Consider the following 20044-nt stretch of genomic DNA (forward strand, 5'->3'; position numbering starts at 1 on the left):
AGCGAGGAGAGAGAGGGGAGGAGAGCACTGCTCCCCGGTGGTGTCTGGAGGAGGCCACTGCTCAAGCTTCGGTGGCAAGTGAGGCCAGGACGTGGGCGGGGGAGGGGTGGGACGGCGGGCGCAGACACGGGGCTGGGGGCGGGGCGGGTGCGTGCGCCCAGCTGGCCCCGGGCAGGGCCCCCCGGCCCCCCGGCCCCCCGGCCCCGTACCTGATGGCGCTGTCCTTCTCCTTGCACTGCTGTTCCAGCCTGAGGACCCTCTGCTTCAGCCCGCTGATCACCTGCCGGGGGACCACGCCCGTCAAGCTGACCGGGGACCACCCCCAGCCTCCACGGTCAGGGCCTCCTGCGCCGCACAGAGACGCAGCTGGCCCTGTGCCCGGCCTGGGGCGGGGTCCGCTGCCCACTCCCTGGGCTGTCCCCCCCAATTCGATCGCCGGCGTCTCTTCTAGACTTGGAGCAGGGGGCAGGGGGGCGGGAACAGGGTGCTCCCCCTCCTCAAAGGGCGCCAGCCCCACCCCACGCAGTCCACAGCCACCCTCGGGACGAGGGATGGGACACGCACCGCCTCAGTCACCAGGCACGGACGCCCCAAGCCCAGCAGCCCAGGGCAGCCCCATCCCTAGCACGCTCCCCCGGGCGGCTGGACTGGGGTCCTGGGGAGGCCCCTCTGCCTCAGAGCTTCCTGCTCTCTGCTCACACAGCGCTTTGGGAGATGACACCCTGCATTCCCGACAGGACTTCCCTTGTCTTTTTGAATAGTCAAACATTTTTCAACTGGATTTTAAGGTGATTTTTAGTTAATACTAGCAACACCAGGGCACACTTACCCTTTGCGCTTACCCCTGTCAACTAACTGTCGTTACCAGCATAACATGTATTCACTCTCCAGACCTCATTACGCACATGCACGCGCGTATGCACGCCTACGGCAGTCGCGGCATTTCGCTGTTTACATAAACGGTAACCCCACGCACACCATCTGCACTTTGTTCTCACCTCACAAACCGTCGTGGAGCCCTAACTCGACGCTCCTACAGACCTGCGTCATTCCTCCAGGGCATGAGCGTGCGGTGTAGCTGCCTGTTCTGCTACCGATGGACACAGAGTTCGTAACCCACTACTGCTCTCACAGAAACCCCTGTGCACATGGGCAGGTGTTTCTGGAAGGCACGTGTTTCTGGAAGGCACGTGATTCAAGCAGAAATGTTCAGTCACAGCCACTTTGAAGGGTGATCTGGCAAAGGGCAGCAGGGCGAAACTGGCACATACCTATGACCTAGAATTTCTACTTTTAATCAACTTTAACTAAAGAAAGAAAGAAAGAAGAAAACCCCAGAATTACCCGGCAGTCCAGTGGTTAGGACTCTGCGCTTCCACTGCAGGGAACATAGGTTCCATCCCTGGTCAGGGAACTAACATCCCACAGCCTCAAGGTGCAGTAAAAAAAAAAAAATTCTGAGGATCCAAACAGCGGTATGCTAATCTGAATGGCTCCTCCTCAATCTCCCCTCCCAAACTGGGCAGCTAGAAATATCCTTGTGCCAACAGCCTTTTGTGCTGGATTTTTTTTTCTCAAGGCATAATCCTAAAGAGAGCATCATCAGGGCTCTCCTGGCGGTCCGGGGGCTAACACTCTGCTCCCAACGCAGGGGGCACGCGTTCGAGCCCTGGTCGGGGAGCTAAGATCCCACATGCCGCCTGGTGCAGCCAAAAGATAAAAAAAAAACAACAACACACAAACCAGCATCACGGGACAAGTGGTGAGCCAAGGGACAGGAATGGTGGCTTGCGCGGCCACAACGCCCCAGCCTGCAGAGCCGACGGCCACTCACCGTGAACCCGATTTGGGACACATCTCTTAACCTGAGTTTCCTGATTTTAAACATGGGGACTGAAATTCCGACTGCAAAATGGTCACCGAGATTTTGTACCCGTGAAAACCGCATGGAGTTTGCTGAGCCGCCGTCACGCAACATGGGGTTTTCTCAAGCCTGTGCGCGGTTCCTCTGAGCTGTCCCAGGCACAGAGCCGGGCTAGTCGTCCGCTCGCCGCACGCTGCTTCCCTTCTTTATACACGGGTGTAGATTCTTTGCATCCCCTGGATAAACTGTTTTGCTGACCAGTCATCTCCCCCCGCTCTTTATACGGATCCATTTTCAATCGTAGTCGTGTGGGTTTTCACTATAAATTTTATGTTATCAAACCCATTTATCGCGTCATTAACGTGACTTTGTGTCAAGAGTCTCAGAAGTGAATCGCATCTCAGGTATTTCTGAAACGTCCTTCCTCGGCTCAGGTGACGTTTACTGACTCACTTTTCTCCGACTGAGGCAGCCTGTTCCCACAGCATTAACAGTGCAGCGGCTCCATTTTCCACAATTCTGTCCTGTTCAACGTGTTATGTGCTGTTACATGACGCACAAGAAGGGCCTGCGTGTGCTTAAGGCCCTAACCCTACTCCCGCTTTGGTTCCTTCTTGAATCAGCAGCGTGTGTTGGGCCCGATGTGTCCTCTGAGGCGTGGCGGGGCAAGTCCCCGCCGTGACTGCCTTCTCCCGCGTCTTTGCGCCCTTGCGCTCAGCCCGCCTCCTGCTCCCTCTAAGGCCCCTGCGGTGTAAGCCCCACCGCTCCCTGGAGGGTTTCAGGAAGGCTTTCCGCCCGCCTGTTCCTCCTCTGCTCTGAGTGCTTCAGAGATAAGGCCTACCTCTAAAGGCCGTTTTGGAGGTAAGATTTCAGCGGACAGATTAGCTGTGCGCTGGGGATTATACTCACCCAGCCAGTATCAGGCCTTTTCTCTGCCAGAGTCCGAACAAAATCTGGGCCCTGTGGTAAGCAGATTGAGAGATGAAGACAAGGTGCGCTGGGCCTCCCCCGCAGCGGGAACGCCTGCGTCCGGCACCGCGTCCCGGCCCCGCACTTACTCGGGACGCGTCCAGAAGCTGCTCTATCTGCCGGTCCTTTCTGCTGTTTTCCTCTTCAAGGCGCCGAAGCTTCGTTCTCATCAGATCCACATCACTCTTTTGCACGTTTAGTGACTGAAGGAAAGAAGGACCACACACACACACACACACACACCCACCATGCACACACAGACATCCAGGTGAAACACGGAGATGGAGAGGAGCGTTAAAGCTCGTGGTTCCTGAGCAGGGCTCTGCGTGCGCGAAGGGTGAGGCAGGTCTGGACGCTACCCTGGAGGCTGGGGCTGGGGGGCAGACACCCCGTTAGGTGCAGGGCAATGCAGGCAACCAGGAACCCTGCCCCCTAAAATGCCAACAGTGCCCCCGCCACAGACGAGCGCTGCTACACAAATGGCACGGCCAGCGGCAGTCCTGGGGGCGCCGTGGGAGTGTTCTTCACGCCACAAACTGTCACAGGCTGACGTCTACTCAAGACTCATGCTCAGCTAAGGCTCAGCTGGTCAGAGCGCTGGTTCCCACACATTTATCCGTGGGTGAATTTCCCACCCATCTGCGGTGAATTTAGAAGGAAGACTGTCAATTTTTCATAAAACTAAGTTTATTCACTTTTTACAACTATCCTGTATTTTGAAATGATGTCCTTCCTATTACTCCAGACATGTGTGGTCCTTTGAGAAAACGCTCACGGGAGGGGACTTCTAACAGCCTCACTTGAGTAAACTTTCTCCTGGTCCGTGGAACGCCATGGCTGGGAAAGTGTCAGGTTAAGTCACATGTGAGCCTCGTCCAGAAATGCCCATGGGGTCAGCCAGCACTGGAGCTGACCAGCTTCCAGCACAGCCTGCACCCGAATTAGCCAGTCGTCTTGGAGACGTCCTGTCAAGGGACTCGCAGTACTCAGCAGAGAGTCTGAGCATCAGAACAGACCCAGCCCAGCCGCTGGAGAGACAGTCGGGCGTCCACCCACTGCGGGCAGCCGGCAAAGCTGGCCAGCGGCTGCCGCCGGCGGGAAAGAGACCTGGCCCTCAGGGCCCGTTTCGTGAATTAATCAGTTAACGCCCATTCACTGGGAAAGACGAGAAATCCAATAACGGGAATTCTGCTTCCAGGAATACCCACCCTGCTCAGCACAGCTAAGAACCCTGCGCTAAAGCCCTCTTGTGGATTACTGCGTTGAACCCTCACAAAACCCCATGAAGCTGCACTTACACCCCTCCCCATTTTCAACAGCAAACTGAGATGTCACTTGCCAGAGAAAAACCACCTGTGCCCCTGCCCCCCGGGGCAGCAGAGTGCTGAAGATAAACCCTCCCCTTGGAAGGGAAGAGGAGGCCTGCGTACTTGGAATAAGGCAGTGGTCCCACCCAGAGACCCGCTTCTGGCCCCGAGAAGGCTCCCCCCGGAGTGTCGCGACCACGGGGACGCAGGGCTCTCGGTCGCCTCCCGGGTGAGGACTCTGCAGCTCCCACAGCGGGGCTGTCGTGTACAGGGACCCTCGCCCAAGGTGGCTTCCAGGCTCTCGAGTGCTCTGGGCGTGCCGGCCGCCAGCACCCTGCTTGACCTCGCGCCAGATGGGTCCTGGCTCTATTGGCGGGGGTGGGGGGGGCGGCAGACTGTGAACAGACCCGCGTCACGGACGGGAAAGGCCCCCGAGTCTCCGGGCGGCACCATGAGCTATGCGGTGCACAGAGCCAGGCGTGGCGTAGGGGGGACCAGGTGGGGACGAGGGGGACACTGCTCATCTCGGGGCGGCTTGCGCTCTGGGGAGCGGCAGCGTGGGTTATGCAAACGGAGCCATGGCCCCGGGAGGCAGATGACCTTGAACACCCTGGGTCTGCTAGTGGTAACCCCTGGACAGACTACGAAGCTCTCTGAGCCTCAAGGCCATCACCTCTCACGGGCGTGTAGAGACAGAGCCAGTGAGAGCTGTGAAGCATCATGAGAGCAACGAGGACGGGAAGTTGCTGGTCACAGCGGCAGCCAAGAAAGGGTCATCCTAATGCCAGGGCTCGGGCGCAAAGGGACGGGAAATAACCTCGTCCCCCCAGGGAGACCAAGCTCGCTGGCTGACCGCTGTCTAGGTCCCCTTGCCACTGGCGGGTGGCCCTCTGGGAGCCAGCGTCTCCCAGCCGCTCAGGCGCCCGGCCAGGGCTTAAACTCGGTGTCACCCCGCAACCCTGGCTCTTCCCACGGGACACATCCCGGCACAGGTGCCGCCCTCCCATCCGCGCTCCCGAGGGCCCTCCCCGCGTTAACAGCCGCAGAGGACGGGCGGGAACCCTACCTTCTTCAGCTCAATGATCTCGTCATACATGTCCTCCTTCTCTCTGTAGATGGGGTTCCCCGGAACGTAACCTGCAGGGAGACACACAGCCCTCTGTAAAGAAGGGACGCTGGACTATACCTCAGGGACACCTGGAGGTTAACACAATTATCTTTAAAAAAAAAAAAAAAAAAACAGTAAAAAAGAGCAAATATGTTTCAACGTTTTTAACCTGATCATGGTCTTTCCCCAGAAGTAGGAAAACCCAAACAGGTATTGATTTGGGAAGAAGCAGCAAAAGAAAACTAAACCATGTGAACAAAGGGCTTAATTACACTCAGAGGATTGAAGGAGAGCTGCTGCTGCTAAGTCGCTAAGTCGTGTCCAGCTCTGTTGCGATCCCAAGGACTGTAGCCCGCCAGAATCTCCAGGGGATTCTCCAAGTAAAAATACTGGAGTGGGTAGTCATTCCCTTCTCCAAGGGATCTTCCTGATTGAACCTGGGTCTCCCGCAGTGGCAGGCAGATTCTCTGAGCCACCAGGGAAACCCCTGCATTCATCTACAAAAGGATTAAAGGAGGGAGTCGAAAAGAAAAGCCACGTCTTTAGACTTGAAGCAGCAAACAAACAGTCAAAAACAAACGCAGTGACATCGTCGTGCACATGCCAGCACCCGGCCCTGCGCCCAACGTCGGCACAGTGCCCGGGGCACTCTGCTTCAGCGCGGTCCCTAATGGGGACGGGACTCTAAAACACGTAAGGCTGAAACAGCAACGCCGGCCAGCAGAGCCACAAGGGGACCAGCCCGGGCGCCGGGACAAGGCTTCTCGGGGCTTCCCACGGGGCTGACGGAAAGGCAGTGGATGGTGGGGAGGAGGGGTGTGGACTCGGGCCGGACAGGAAGACAGGAGCACACCACCAACCGGCCCTGCTTTGTGAGATCTGGGCTATTATCCTTGCCATCTGGAGAAGACAATGGCACCCCACACCAGTACTCTTGCCTGGAAAATCCCATGGATAGAGTAGCCTGGTAGGCTGCAGTCTATGGGGTCGCTAAGAGTCGGACATGACTGAGCGATTTGACTTTCACTTTTCACTTTCATGCATTGGAGAAGGAAATGGCAACCCACTCCAGTGTTCTTGCCTAGAGAATCCCAGGGATGGGGGAGCCTGGTGGGCTGCCGTCTATGGGGTCGCAGAGTCGGACACGACTGAAGCAACTTAGCAGCAGCAGCATTATCCTTGCAGCTTTCACTTCTAAGAGCGTTTATATAACCCATTTCGCTGTGACTCCGGGAGGCAGGCACCACTGAAGCCAGGGATGACGTCTCCCTCCACAGCAGGAAAGCCACCCTCCAGGAGGCAGCAGGGACCTTCAGGGTCACCGTCCTCAGGACGCTTGGCGGCCGCCTGCGGGGGGCCCGGCCCTCACTCTGCAGAGCACCCCCGGCCCCCACGCCCGGCCTCGCGGCTGTGTCACCGCGGCGAGCTCACCGTGGCTGGCAGAACGCCTGAGGTTTGACCTCTTCATTCTCAAGGCTTCGGTCACAAAGTCGGGGGCGCTGCTGGGGGGGTGGGTCCAGGCACACTCCAAGGTGAGGTCTGAAGTCTGGGCTGGGGTCAGACTGCCTGGTTTGAATGTGCACGGTTTTAACGCGATAGGTACGAGCAGACACGATGGATGGCGCTGCCTCCAGTAACCGGGCTCGGGGGGTTGAAGGAAGCTCACGGGACCCGTGGTGTGTGAGCAACGCTCAGCCACCCGCCCCAAGATCAGCAGAGCCCTCCCTGGGGCACCTGCCCACCTCCAGGCTGTGCATGCTCCCAGCACATCGCCTCCCAAGCTGCCGGCGTGCCCTTGACCGGCTTGCACGACTCCCAGAGCCGCTGGGAGGAGGGTCTGTGACCCACCACTGCCAGCCCCGCTCCGACAGGCCGCCACCCACAAAGCAGACGTCAGAGGTCGCACACACTTGGAGTAAACACCTCAAGGCGCCAGGTCTTTGACAAGGTCAGAAACGGAGCCGTTCAGACAAGGCATATGCAAAGCTCTGTGTTGTCAGCACCTGGGACCAGGTGCTGCTTGTGAGCAGGACGAGTCTATTTCTTTTTCTTTTTTTAAGGAGGGGTCTATTTCCGAGGGGCGACCGCGTACCTTGCTTGGAGCTTCCCAGACACAGCTTTTGGGGCGTCAAGGACATCCGGCCCCCGAGAGGCATGCTCACCGCGGTCCTCAGAGATCTCCAGGAGGCCACCTTCCTCGGTTTAGAGTGATAAGGTGACTCTAGAAAGACAACACACGGGTTTAGCGGCGCAGAACACTGTGGCCCCCACAACATCTGTGCTTCAGAAAGACAAAGATGGTAGATAACAGCGAGTCACTCACAGCAGCCCCAGATGAGCACATTCCGGCAAAAATAAAACACACGGCTATGTTTATATACTCACATTTGCTTTTTAAATTTTATTGTAAAGAAGTAACTGGAATTGATTTTAAAACATGAACCTAAAGTTGTACCAATATTGCAGTATTTAATTTCCCATTTTTCCCCCCTAGGGCATTTTTTTATTTTTTCACCAAAACAAAGGAAGGGTTTTAAAATTATATTTTAATCCGGAATTTTGCTTCTTCACGTAAAATATAGAGATTGTGCAAATTTATGCAAAACCAAGTTGCTCATAAAACATGCTTATATTTCTTAAATACCAAAGCAATTTATACCTGTAGAAGGTCCTGAGATTCTAAATCTAATGTATTTAGTTTTTAAAATTTCTAAGATTTTTCCATGGCTTATGGAATTTATGGAAAATTCCCCTTTATCATTTAGGATGTGGGAGTAAGGACACATGGGGCCCTGAGGCGTTTCCACTCACCCAGGACCACTGTGGTCACTCCCAGGGTATTTGGAAGGTCTTCCAAACTTTAAACATGCATTTAAGTGCGTATTTATGAAGGTAAAAAAAACCCCACAAATGACATTTCCCTCCTAAATGTACAGGGTTCATCAATAAATAGTGAGAATTCCACAACAAGTACGCCCACGGATAAAGTTGTGAAGAAGCAGCTGGTGGTTCCTGCCGCTGGTTGACGTTGCAGAAACAGTGAACGCGGAGGGGCCGGAAGCCTCGCCGCCTCGGAGCACAGCGAGGCCCGGAAACCTCAGCACACGGGGACCACAAACCCCGTAGACCTGGAGCGGGCAGTCGTTGTTCAGCCGCTAAGTCGCGTCCGACTCTGAGACCCCACGGACTGTAGCCCGCCAGGCTTCCCTGTCCTCCACTCTCTCCTGGAGTTTGCTCAAATTCACGTCCACTGAGTCAGCGATGCCATCTAACCGTGTCATCTTCCGCCACCCCCTTCTCCTCCTGCCCTCAACCTTTCCCAGCATCTGGTCTTTGCCCATGAGTTGGCTCTTTGTATCAGATGGCCAGTACTGGGCAGTAGAGACACATTTATGAAATGAACGGGACAGCCTGGATTCCTGCTGCTGTGGCTTGGAAACCAGACAGGCGTACACTTATTAAGGGAACGTTAGGAGTTAGAACTGGACATGGAACAACAGACTGGTTCCAAACAGGAAAAGGAGTACGTCAAGGCTGCACATTGTCACCCTGCTTATTTAACTTAAATGAACTGAACTGAGTACATCATGAGAAACGCTGGGCTGGAGGAAGCACAAACTGGAATCAGGATTGCCGGGAGAAATATCAATAACCGCAGACCTTCTTTGGGCATTGCTAATTAACCATGCTGTGTTCGTTTCTGCCGCACAGCAAAGTGAATCAGCTGTACTAGTGCTAAGTCACTCGGTCGTGTCCGACTCTCTGCGACCCCGGGGACTGCAGCCCGCCAGGCTCCTCTGTCCTTGGGATTCTCCAGGCAAGAACACTGGAGTGGGTTTCCACGCTCTCCTCCAGGGGATCTTCCCCACCCAGGGGTAGAATCCGCCATCTCTTATGTGTCCTGCGTTGGCAGGCGGGTTCTTCACCACTAGCGCCGCCTGGGAAGCCCATGTGTCTGTATAGCCCCTCTCTTTTGGATTTCCTTCCCAAACAGGTCACCACAGAGCGCTGGGTGGAGTTCCCTGTGCTGCGTGGTCGGGCCTCTCCAGCCACCTGCTCCACGCACAGCAGCGTGTATGTCAGCCCACCCCCGATTCACCCCACCCCCTAGCCCTCCTTGGTTTCCGTACGCTTGTTCTCTACGTCTGTGCCTCTGTTTCTGCTCTGCAGTCAAGTTCGCTAGATGGTGCCTTTCTAATGCTTGTATTTATTTGTACTACAAAACATGCTCTCTCTTCTTTGCAGGAATTTATCTTCGTGCGTATGTTCTTCTTGCGCTCATATGAAAGTTCATTTGTGTTCTCTGACTGTCACATACGTAAGACAGTATGCTTGACGGTGAGCATATAATAAAATCAGGCAAAGCCACAGGCTTTGCGGCAGCAAAAGAAAGCTGACCTAGGATGTGATTGGTCACAAAGACCTTGGGAAGCATAAAATTCAGTATATCGCCCAGATGAACTCTTTGTGTCTCAAGAACAAATCCTGTGTTTCCCTCACTCCAGCAGCTCGGAACGAGATCACAGCAGACCATTGCTGTGCCCTGGGGCTGGGGGCTCAGCGGTGCAGGGAGGGCTCAGGACCTCTGCCCCACGGGGCCTCCGCCCACAGGCACGCCTGCGGAGGGCGAAGACTCGGGGGTGAGCCCCAGCATGAGACAGAGCCGAGGGGCAGAAGGGCGTGCATCAGTGAGTCTGCACAGAAGACAGACGCAGCTGAGTCTCCTCCCAGGACACCCGGGAAGGAGGCCTTCTGAAAGCCCCTTCCGAGGCAAGCTGGTCATACTTACTCAGGGATGTGGGTGGAGGTTTGTGGAAACTTTTCTTTTTTGCTTTCTGAAAGAAAGAAGAGATGATTGAGCCTTCTCAGGCAGCTGGAACGGCCCCAGCCAAGCAGCACCGGAGTGCTCAGGATGGGGGGAGGCGGGTGGGCGGTGGTTTAAGCGGCCGACACCAAGAGACCAAGCAGAGTCCGAGTGGAGGGCAGGGGGGCGCGGAGGCGCCCGACACGGGGGGGGGGGCAGCCCGGGGGAGGTGCCCCCGACACAGCGTGTGGCCAGCAGGCCCCAGAGATGGAGGCGGGGGGATGCCCACAGGTGAGGTGTGAGATGGGGGCGCGGGGCAGCGCTAGCCCGGCTGGAGGGCACCCCCGACAGCCTGGGCCACGCGCATTGCTGGGCACCACCCAGGCCTCACCCACTGCTTCACTCCAAACGGGAAATCTCGCTCATAACACTGAGATCCCGGGAGACTGATTCGGATCCCTGGATCCCTCTCCCTCCTGGGAGCATCTCGGCCGTGTCCTGAGTGTTGAGGAGGAAACTCTCTGTGGAGGCCCTGCTCCTCAGACCACGGACTGGACCGGGGTGCTCCCCCTGGAGTCCTCAGAGCTGCGGGAGGCGGGAACGCACTGGGCCCTTTCTCACACCTCCATCACCCTGCTCTGCTCTCTCCCCTCCACGCAGGGCTTGGGAGCTGGGGGCAGGGGTGGGGGCGTGCAGGCCAAAACCAGACTGCAGGCTAGGAGCTTGTCATCAACCTCAAACGCACTCTGCTCACAACTGACTTCTGTAGAAGTCTTAAAGCTATCATCTCAGTTGTTCAGATCCAGCCGAGGGCACCTGGAATCTGTGATCTGGCCCTGAACGTAGCGCCTGGGGGGAGACCCGCGGGAGTCAGCGGGTAAACAGAGCACCAGCCCCCCAGCTGCACTCACCGTGTCAGAGTCAGAGTCAAAGGTGGTCGCAGACAGACTGTCATCCCCCTGGAGGAAGAGACGCAAAGTGAAACCGTCGGCACCGCTCGGCGCCACGGCCGCACTCACAAGGTGGAAGCCGCTGGGCCGAGCTGTGGGGGAGAGCCCCGCGTCCAGCAGGAGGGGACAGATCACTCGGAGTGGGCGGCGGCCGGTTCGGTCCACTGCATCCAAAGGGACGGTGGGGACACGAAGCCAAACTCTGCTGGCGGGGCGGCTCCAGGCCTGTCAGTCCAGCAACAGCATCTCCACAGAATCGACAGACAGTTCTTTTTTTTAAATTGAAGTACAGTTGCTTTAAAAGATCCTTTTCCATTATAGGTTATTGCAGGACACTGAATGGAGATCCCCGCGCTATACGGGAAACCTCCGTTTCTTTCTCTGTCTCATAGACAGTAGTGTCTGTTAATCTCACGCTCCCAGGTTATCCCTCCCCCAGTGAATGGTTCTTGATAAAAGCATTCCGTCTTTGCATCAGAGCACAAGGAACCTACGACTGCCCCCCGGTGAGAGTGATCAGCGCATCACCAGCGCAGGCGCTGTCTTCGTGTACAGAGGCTCCTGCCTCTGGCTCCAGCGATCAGACCTGGCGCATGGAGCACAACAAAGTCGGTACTATCCCCAGGGCTAGCACGTCCCGGAGAAAAGGGAACTTGCCCAGTGGATGATGTGTCTGTGTTAACGCACTTAGGCTTACATCCTAAAACGGGGGAAAGCAGAACAATTTTTCAAACCCTTTCCTCACTAGCATCGTTAAGTCTCTCAGCTGTGCCCGACTCCTTGCGACCCCAAGGACTGCAGCCCGCCAGGCTCCCCTGTCCATGAGATTCTCCAGGCAAGGATACTGGAGTGGGACCCCAAGGACTGTAGCCCGCCAGGCTCCCCTGTCCACGAGATTCTCCAGGCAAGGATACTGGAGTGGGACCCCAAGGACTGTAGCCCGCCAGGCTCCCCTGTCCACGAGATTCTCCAGGCAAGGATACTGGAGTGGGCTGCCATTTCCTTCTCCGGGGGAGCTTCCCGACCCAGGGATCGAACCCAGGTCTCCTGCACTGGCAGGTGGATTCTGAGGTGCAAACGGCAAATGACAGGTATACTGCGGAACACAGGGGATTCTACTCGGGGCTCCGTGGTGACCTAGATGGGAAGGAACTCCAAAGAAGAAGGGACGTGTGAACAGGTGTGGCCGATTCACTTCACTGCACAGAAGAAAGTAACACAACGAGGTACGGGACCCATACTCCAATACAAAATTTTTTAAAGTAGCAAATGACAGTTACAGAGGAAAGTCTTCATTTAACAAATTGCACAAGAATGATGTGGAAAACTCAGGCAGGGGGACCAGGGCAGCAGGTGAAGGCTGTCTCAGCCCCAGCGTCACAGCACAGGCCCGCCAGCCACCAAGGGAGCTGTCAACAGTCCCACAGGAAAGCGGCAACACTTTCTCGTGTGAGCACTTGTCACAGCTCTTTGTTCTGAATAAAACCCTGATGACTTTTCAAGGACCTGAAATTTCAACAAGGGAAGGAGATGGCCCGCGTGGTGAACAAAACCAGGTGGGCTCACCCCCTCCATCGCATCCCCCGTCAGCCCCCCGAGTCTGTCCCTCCTCGTTCTGCCGAAGGACCTAGACAAGTGCAATACTCTCAGCACCTGAGCTCACCGAGCAGCCCAAGGCCCATCCCTCCAGCAGAGGCCATGCACAGTATCGGAAAGCAAAAGAGTGCGCTAACGGTCGAGGGCAATGCATTCTTCCTCGGCAAGCAGGACCGGAGCCTGCGCGGATTCCTACAGGAGACCGCACGCAAACCGCACGTGAGGGACTCTGCGGGGCGGTAGCTGGCGGGCAGTGCGCTGGGGGGTCCCAAAAGGCCTGGGGCAGCAACGTGGCCTCGCGTCAGCTGTGCGAGGCTGGTCGCGCCACGGACCCCTCCGCATCTCAGCTTCCTCAGTGACAAGAAGGACACGTTCTCCCGTTGGGATTTTAAAGTGTTAAATCTACATTAACTAAGACACTGGGGGAAGAGACATAGTGTCCAGAATGAGATGCTGGAACATACAGGGTTTTGATTCCCAGTGAATGGAGGGGAGGCAGGGATGCCTTCACAGAGGGGGCATCTCCCAGGACGGTGGGGTGAGGAGCCTGGAAGGCCCGCTCCTCAACCAACAACCATCTAACAGAAGAACCCACAAAGCAATCAATCTTCATCAATTAGTGAAGATAATCAATGAATCTTTCATTCCAGAAAATCTACTAAGTCAGGGAAGCGCCTCCAGAGTCAGGGGCCCCTCGGCTCCCCAAGGACTGAAGTGACCCCAGAGTGCGGTCCTGCAGGCAGGCGGGTGCAGTCGAGACCCCAGGGCTGGGTGCTTAGGGTGTGAGCTCCTCCCCAGACACTGCAGGCTAAGAGCCCCTGTGTCTGTGGGGTGGGGGCTCCGTGCAGGGAGGGGCTGGTCCAGAAGGAGCGCCGCTCGGGGGAGACGCCGCTGCCCTGCCGTGCCGGGGCCCAGGGGCCCTTCTTCAGAAGAGGCAGGATGGCAACTGTGCCCAGAGGACTGATGGCACAGTTCCACCCGGGCCCCCAGCTCTGGGGTCACGGCTGCAGAAAGCTCACTGCAGAGCAGCCGCTGGTCGAAGAGTCCAGAAGCGCCCTTCTGGGGCGGCAGTCAAGCCTGAGGGTCAGGGAGGCTGGGGGCAAGGGCCGCAGTGCAGCCTCGGGGCAGACGTAGAAACTGCCCCCGCCCGGCACCCAGGCCAACCAGAGGGTGCGAGCCCCAGTGGTAACCGAACCCTGGTGGAACGGGGGACCTCCCTGGCCCGAGAGCAGATCCCAGGGAGCCAGGCTTAAAAACCACTGACGGGGACGCCCCTGGCGGTCCAGGGCTGAAGACGGCGCGCTTCCACTGCAGGGGCACGGGTCCGACCCCTGGTCTGGGAGCTAAGATCTCGTGTGCTGCGTGCCCGAAGCACGGCCAACGAAGTAAAAAAGGAACATGAAGGCAGATACCCAGGAGGGCTGGGGGACCATGGCACGTCCGAGGCTGCCCTCAGGAGAGACAGAGAGGGAGAACCACGCACGGGTTCCTGGCTGTGTGTGGGCAAAGCTGTAAACCCCTGAACGGCAACAGCCGCCTGCACACACACGCACAAACACACACGCAGGGGCACACACATGCAAGGAATAACGGCAGAAATCTGGCCCAGCGGGTGAGACAACCTCTGACCAACACGTGGCCTCTGCTGCCCTAAGGGTAACCCCACGGTAGTTGGGCTAAAGGATTTCAAAAGAAAGAAAAAAGTCTGAGCAGGGAACCAGGCTGCACAGTGCGGGCACGACCACTTCAGAGTGAGATGAGCCAAGTCCCTCCCCAAACCAACGGGGGGGGGGCGGCGTGGGAGAAGCTGTCATGTATCATCTAAATATTGGGGGGGGGCGAGCTGCAGTAATATATTAACTAAATGTCCAGTTTTCAACAAGAAACCTAAGAGAGAACAGAGGACAGGAAAAGTGCGGCTGAGGCACAGCGGGGAGCAGGTGACCAGCAGCTCTGTTTGAAGGGCCCGCTGCAGGCTCGGCGTGCGCAGGCTTCAGGGCAGCCGCCTCTGTAAGCTCAGAGGAGGGCTGTGGTGGGGCTGGGCAGGACGGTGAGGCGGGACAGCCCAGTGGATGTGAGCAAGAGGTCCGGCGGCGGGGCGGGGTGCGGGGGGGGGGGGGGGCGCAGGTGACAGAGAACCTCGGGAGCAGAGACGCTCTGCAGATGCTCTCACCTTGTTCTGGGACCTGGAAGCCCTTCACCAGGGACCCCAGCACCGTGCGTACCCCGTGAAGTGCACGAGCAAGCCCAGAGGCAGCTCTGCCCCCAGCGCCTGCCCTCGAGAGGGTCTGGTTGAGAACAGATGTCAGCTCAGCAGGGGAACCGCCAGTCAGCCTGGGCCGACGGCTGCCAGCCTCCTAGCAGAGCACTGGTGCTGGTCCCTCCCTCGGGACTGCGCCCCTGGGGACCAAGACACGCGGGCACCGGGTGGTCTCAGAGCCAGCGCGCGTCAGGGGCTTGACAAATGCTTTTGTGCGTAAGAACCTTAAGAGCAGCGTGGTTACCAAGAGCACAAGGTGAAGACAATGGAGGAAAAGCAAGGAAGTGTTGCTCGGTCGTGTCTGACTCTCTGCGACCCTGTGGACTGTAGCCCGCCAGGCTCCTCTGTCCAGGGGAATCTCCAGGCAAGAAACCTGGAGTGGGTTGCTATTCCCTTCTCCTGGGGATCTTCCCAACCCAGGGATGGAGCCCAGGTCTCCTGTATTGTAGGCAGATTTTCTACTGTCTGAGCCAACAGGGAAGTCCAAAAGGAAGGAAGTGGTGAGTTACAATAGGAGTATCCTATTAGGTTAGAACTTCTTGATGAAAATGAAAGAGGACAGTTGAAAAAGTTGGCTTAAAACTCAACATTCAGAAAACTAAGATCATGGCATCTGGTCCCATGAATTCATGGGAAATAGATGGGGAAACAATGGAAACAGTGTCAGACTTTATTTTGGGGGGCTCCAAAATCACTGCAGATGGTGACTGCAGCCATGAAATTAAAAGATTCTTGCTCTTTGGAAGAAAAGTTATGACCAACCCAGACAGCATATTAAAAAGCAGAGACATTACTTTGCCGACAAAGGTCCGTCTACTCAAAGCTATGGTTTTTCCAGGAGTCATGTATGGATGTGAGAGTTGGACCATAAAGAAGGCTGACTGCCAAAGAATTGACACTTTTGAACTGTGGTGTTGGAGACTCTTGAGAGTCCCTTGGCCTGCAAGGAGATCCAACCAGTCCTAAATATTCACTGAAAGGACTGATGCTAAAGCTGAAACTGCAATCCTTTGGCCACCTGATTCGAAGAACTGACTCACTGGAAAAGACCCTGATGCTAGGAAAGACTGAAGGCGGGAGGAGAAGGGGACGACAGAGGAGTTGGTTGGATGGCATCACCGACTCCATGGACAAGAGTTTGAATAAGCTCTGGGAGTTGGTGATGGACAGGGGGGCCTGGCATGCTGCAGTCCATGGGGTCGCAAAGAATCGGACATGACTGAGCAACTGAACTGAACTGATTAGGTTAGAGGTTTTATTTTTTATTTAAAAAAATATTATCTTTCCATTTTTGCATGAATAACACTTGTGAAGATTTTTATACATATATTTATTTATTTTGGCTGTGCTGCAGGTCATGTGGGACCTTAGTTTCCTGACCAGGGATCAAACCTGTGTCCCCTGCAGTGGAAGCTCAAGGGTCCTAATCACTGGACCACAGGGGAATTCCCAAGTTAGAGTTTTTATTTTTTCATTTTATTTATTAAAAAAATATTTTTCTTTCTTTCTTTGGCTGTGTTGGGTCTTAGCTGCAGCACACAGGATGTCTGATCTTCCTTGGGGCATGCGGAATTTTTTAATGGCGATACGTGGGATCTTTAGTTGCGGCACGTGAACTCTCAGTCCTGGCACTTGGAATCTAGTTCCCTGATCAGGGAGCGAACAGCGTTGGCCACTGGACCCACCATGGAAGTCTCCCAAGTTAAGAGTAAAAAAGGTTTAAGTGAAGTATAGTTGATTTACTATATTATATTAGCTTCAGGTGTACAGTAGAGTGATTTAGTTATATTACATACATACCTTTTTCAGATTCATTTCCACCATTGGTTATAAAATATTGAGCCTTTGCTATACAATCAGTCCTTGCTGTTTAGAATTCAGCTTTTTGAGATTCCATATATAAGTGAGATCATACAGCATTTGTCTTTATCTGTTTGATGTATTTCTCTTTCTCTTTTAAATTGAAGTATAGTTGATTAACAATGTTGCATTAGTTTTACGTGTACAACAAAGTGATTCAGTTATACATATATAAACTTAGTTTTTAAAACATGTTTTTGAAAACGTAGGTATGGGAAGATGCTAACAGTAAATTAAACAGCAAGAATTACAAACCAATATAAATAGGAGCCCAAGCTTTAAAAGGCCATATGGGAAGAAAAAATGTGTTGGAAAAAAATCAGAAAGAAATATACCAAACATTAACTGTGGTTTTCTGTAGGCAGTCAGATTACGGGTAATTGACTTTCTTTTCTGGGCATGAATAACCTTTACAGTCACAGGATGAGGAGCTGCTTGTAAAGGTGAAGGAGCAGTAACTGAGACCCGCGCAGGCAGGAGTCCTGGTGAGGCAGGACTCGGCGCCCTGGGGGACAAGTGGCAGGAACCCTGAGCCCCCACTTGGGGAGAGCGCCCAGCAGCCCTGCCGGGTTCTGCCATCTGCTCCCTGTGAAGGAAGCAACCTGTGAGTCAAGCTCCAAAGCCTCTGGAGCCCTCCAAAGCCTTCCCACTGTGGCAGGAGTGAATTCAGACCCGGACCACTGCCTGCAAGGCTCTCCGTGCTCAGGTCCACGGCTCCCTTCCATCCACGCAGGCCGCCCAGTGAGATCCCAGCGAGCTCTCTTTCGTGCCCTGGAACCCTGCACTTTCCCACCTCAGGACCTTCGCACCTGCTGGCCCCGGTGTCTCAGATCTTCACCCCGCTGCTCCAACTTCTCGGGGGCTGCTCCTGGCACCCAATCTAAAGCAGCTCACCACCCCGCCTCCCTTACGTGGCCTGTTTTATTTTCTGCAGAGCATTTTCTGACTTGATGGACACGATCCGTTTGGTTTTTTTTTTTTTCTTGCCGTGTTTTCCCTCACCTCCATCCCGAGTCCCATCACCTCGCCACCGGAGTGCAGCTTATCCACCCACAGTGGTATCTACAGCTGATGGCTGACGCCCCAGAAACACTGGGTGGAGGAAGAGTTGAGAACACGCTCGCTCTGACCCGGGGGAGCCACCCTGGGCGGGCGGCCCCTCCTCCGGAAAACCTGCCCTATTCGGCGCCTGGGGCTCCTCCCTCACACCCGGCACGGCTCGGGTCCGTCGCCCCGTCCGAGGCCCCCAGCCCTGGAACGGCCGTGCTGGCGGGCACTTACGCAGGGAGCTCCGTCACCCCGGCGGGCCGCGATCGCAGGCTCCGCTCAGGCGCGGCTTCGCAGGCGCCAAGCGGCGAGGGCGCAGCGTCCGGGAGGGCTTCCTGGAAGCGGCGGCCAGGGCAAGGGCGAGTGGGGAACTAGAGGCGGCTGGAGGCTGGCCGAGGGGCGGCGGCCCGAGGTCCGCTCTTATGCGGTAACAATAATGGCTGCGGTCACCGGCGGCCGCCGGCCCGCGCCCCTTCCCTCCGGCCCGCGCCCCGGCGGGGGAGGCATTGAGGGCGCCCCCCCGCCCCCGCCCGCCGCGCTTACCGTCTCCGAGGCTGGCCCCGCGGTGCCCAGCGACATGGCGGCGGCGCTGCCCGATCGCCCCGGGGCGCGGCGGGCTCGGCCGTCGGGTTCCGGGGCTCCGCAGGCCACCCGGCTGCCCGCAGCCTCTCCGACGGCCCCAGCGCCCGCCGCGACCCCGCTCCCATGGCAACCGCACTAGCCCGCCGAGCCCCGGATGTGGCGAGCCCGGCCGACTATAGGTGTGCCCGGGGACACCCTCGGGCCGACCGGCTGCGCGCCCAGAGTGTGGGGCGGAGAGCGGGGCGGAGCTGAAACAGCGCTCTAGCTCGCAGAGCTGTCATTAATGAATATTTAGCAGGGTAATGGGGAAAGGGACAGGGAGTCCACAGCCTACTAGCTCTGAACGCCTGGCATTGAGAAAACCATCTTCCTGATCTCGGATCTTAGGCTCAAGGGTTATGATGTAAAAAAAAAAAAGTCGCTGTCGTGTCTGACTCTTTGCAACCCCATGGACTGTATAGTCCATGGAGTTCTCCAGGCCAGAATAATGGAGTGGGTAGCCTTTCCTTTCTCCAGGCGATCTTCCCAACCCAGGGATCAAACCCAGGTCTCTGGCACTGCAGGAGGATTCGTTACCAGCTGAGCCACAAGGGAAGCCCAAGAATACTGGAGTGGGTAGCCTATCCAGTGATGTAGTCAGAGGACAAAAAAAAAAAAAAAAAAAAAAGATCTTAGGCCCAAGGGTTATAACGCAGTCACAGGACAAGAAAAAAAAAAAAGAGTTTACACTCGCTGTATTCAGTGTGTATAATGAAGATCTTTGGGCCCGTTGGGCTGCAAGGTTCATTTAAACTATTAGCAAGCATAATCTGCCCTTTCTCTTCCTACAGGCCTCCAAGGGCATTTACTCTGTTCCTCTGCCCTGCTGTATTTTTCCAGCCCCCTGACCTTTATTATCTACAAGAACTCCCTTTGCCTAGAATGTAAGCTCTCTGGGGCAGGGCTGTTTCCCTCCCGACTGTACTGCTGTCCCTTGGAACAGTGTCTGGCACACAACAGGTGATTAATCGGTAGGTATTTGGTGCCGGGCGAGTGATAGCTTCTCTGTGCTTGTGTCCTCTAATATAAAGGGAAAGAAAGAGCTGCTGTGAAGAGTGCCAAAGAATTGATGCTTTTGAACTGTGGTGTTGGAGAAGACTCTTGAGAATCCCTTGGAGTGCAAGGAGATCCAACCAGTCCACCCTAAAGGAAATCAGTTCTGGGTGTTCACTGGAGGGACTGATACACCTGATGGGAAGAATTGACTCATTGGAAAAGAGCCTGATGCTGGGAAAGATTGAAGGCGGGAGGAGAAGGGGACGACAGAGGAGTTGGTTGGATGGCATCACCGACTCCATGGACATAAGTTTGAGTAAGCTCCGGGAGTTGGTGATGGACAGGGAGGCCTGGCGTGCTGCAGTCCATGGGGTCGCAAAGAGTCGGACACGACTAAGCGACGGAACTGAACTGAACCGAACCGAAAGTGCTTAGAGCAGCTGCGGGTTCCAAAGTGCGCGCTGTGTGACACGGATGGAGTCCGCACACGGGGCAGGTGGTGTGGTAGGATGATGACGCTGGTGGGGCAGGGACAGTAAATGCATTCTGAATTTAGTCAGGATGAAATCCCTCTGTAAGTAGAGGAAGGCGTGCCTGCTGCGCGGCTAGCATTTTGCTTTGCTGGCCAGCTCAGACACGCGGGCCTTTGGTCGGCGAGGCCA

The 20044-nt window shown here is 55.8% G+C and overlaps 1 protein-coding gene across 6 annotated transcripts in view; it reads right to left on the reverse strand.

Annotated features, from left to right (window-relative positions):
* Positions 1-18436, reverse strand: part of IQCE (IQ motif containing E) — a 40080-nt gene extending 21644 nt beyond the window's left edge. For 4 of the 6 annotated variants that reach the window (XM_052654830.1, XM_052654823.1, XM_052654809.1 and 1 more), the window contains exons 1-9: positions 18309-18436; positions 10964-11011; positions 10038-10083; positions 7341-7469; positions 6680-6814; positions 5207-5277; positions 2923-3036; positions 2774-2824; positions 210-280 (exon numbers count right to left, since the gene is read on the reverse strand). In XM_052654830.1, the coding sequence (XP_052510790.1) occupies positions 210-280; positions 2774-2824; positions 2923-3036; positions 5207-5277; positions 6680-6814; positions 7341-7469; positions 10038-10083; positions 10964-11011; positions 18309-18344 (701 nt within the window). In that variant the 5' untranslated portion in view covers positions 18345-18436. The remainder of the gene's footprint in view (positions 1-209; positions 281-2773; positions 2825-2922; positions 3037-5206; positions 5278-6679; positions 6815-7340; positions 7470-10037; positions 10084-10963; positions 11012-18308) is intronic. The other 2 variants (XM_052654815.1, XM_052654837.1) reach the window with 2 other exon arrangements.
* Between the last annotated feature and the right edge of the window lie 1608 nt (positions 18437-20044).

This window comes from Budorcas taxicolor, chromosome 2 (genome assembly GCF_023091745.1).
Source record: "Budorcas taxicolor isolate Tak-1 chromosome 2, Takin1.1, whole genome shotgun sequence".
Lineage (NCBI taxonomy): Eukaryota > Metazoa > Chordata > Mammalia > Artiodactyla > Bovidae > Budorcas > Budorcas taxicolor.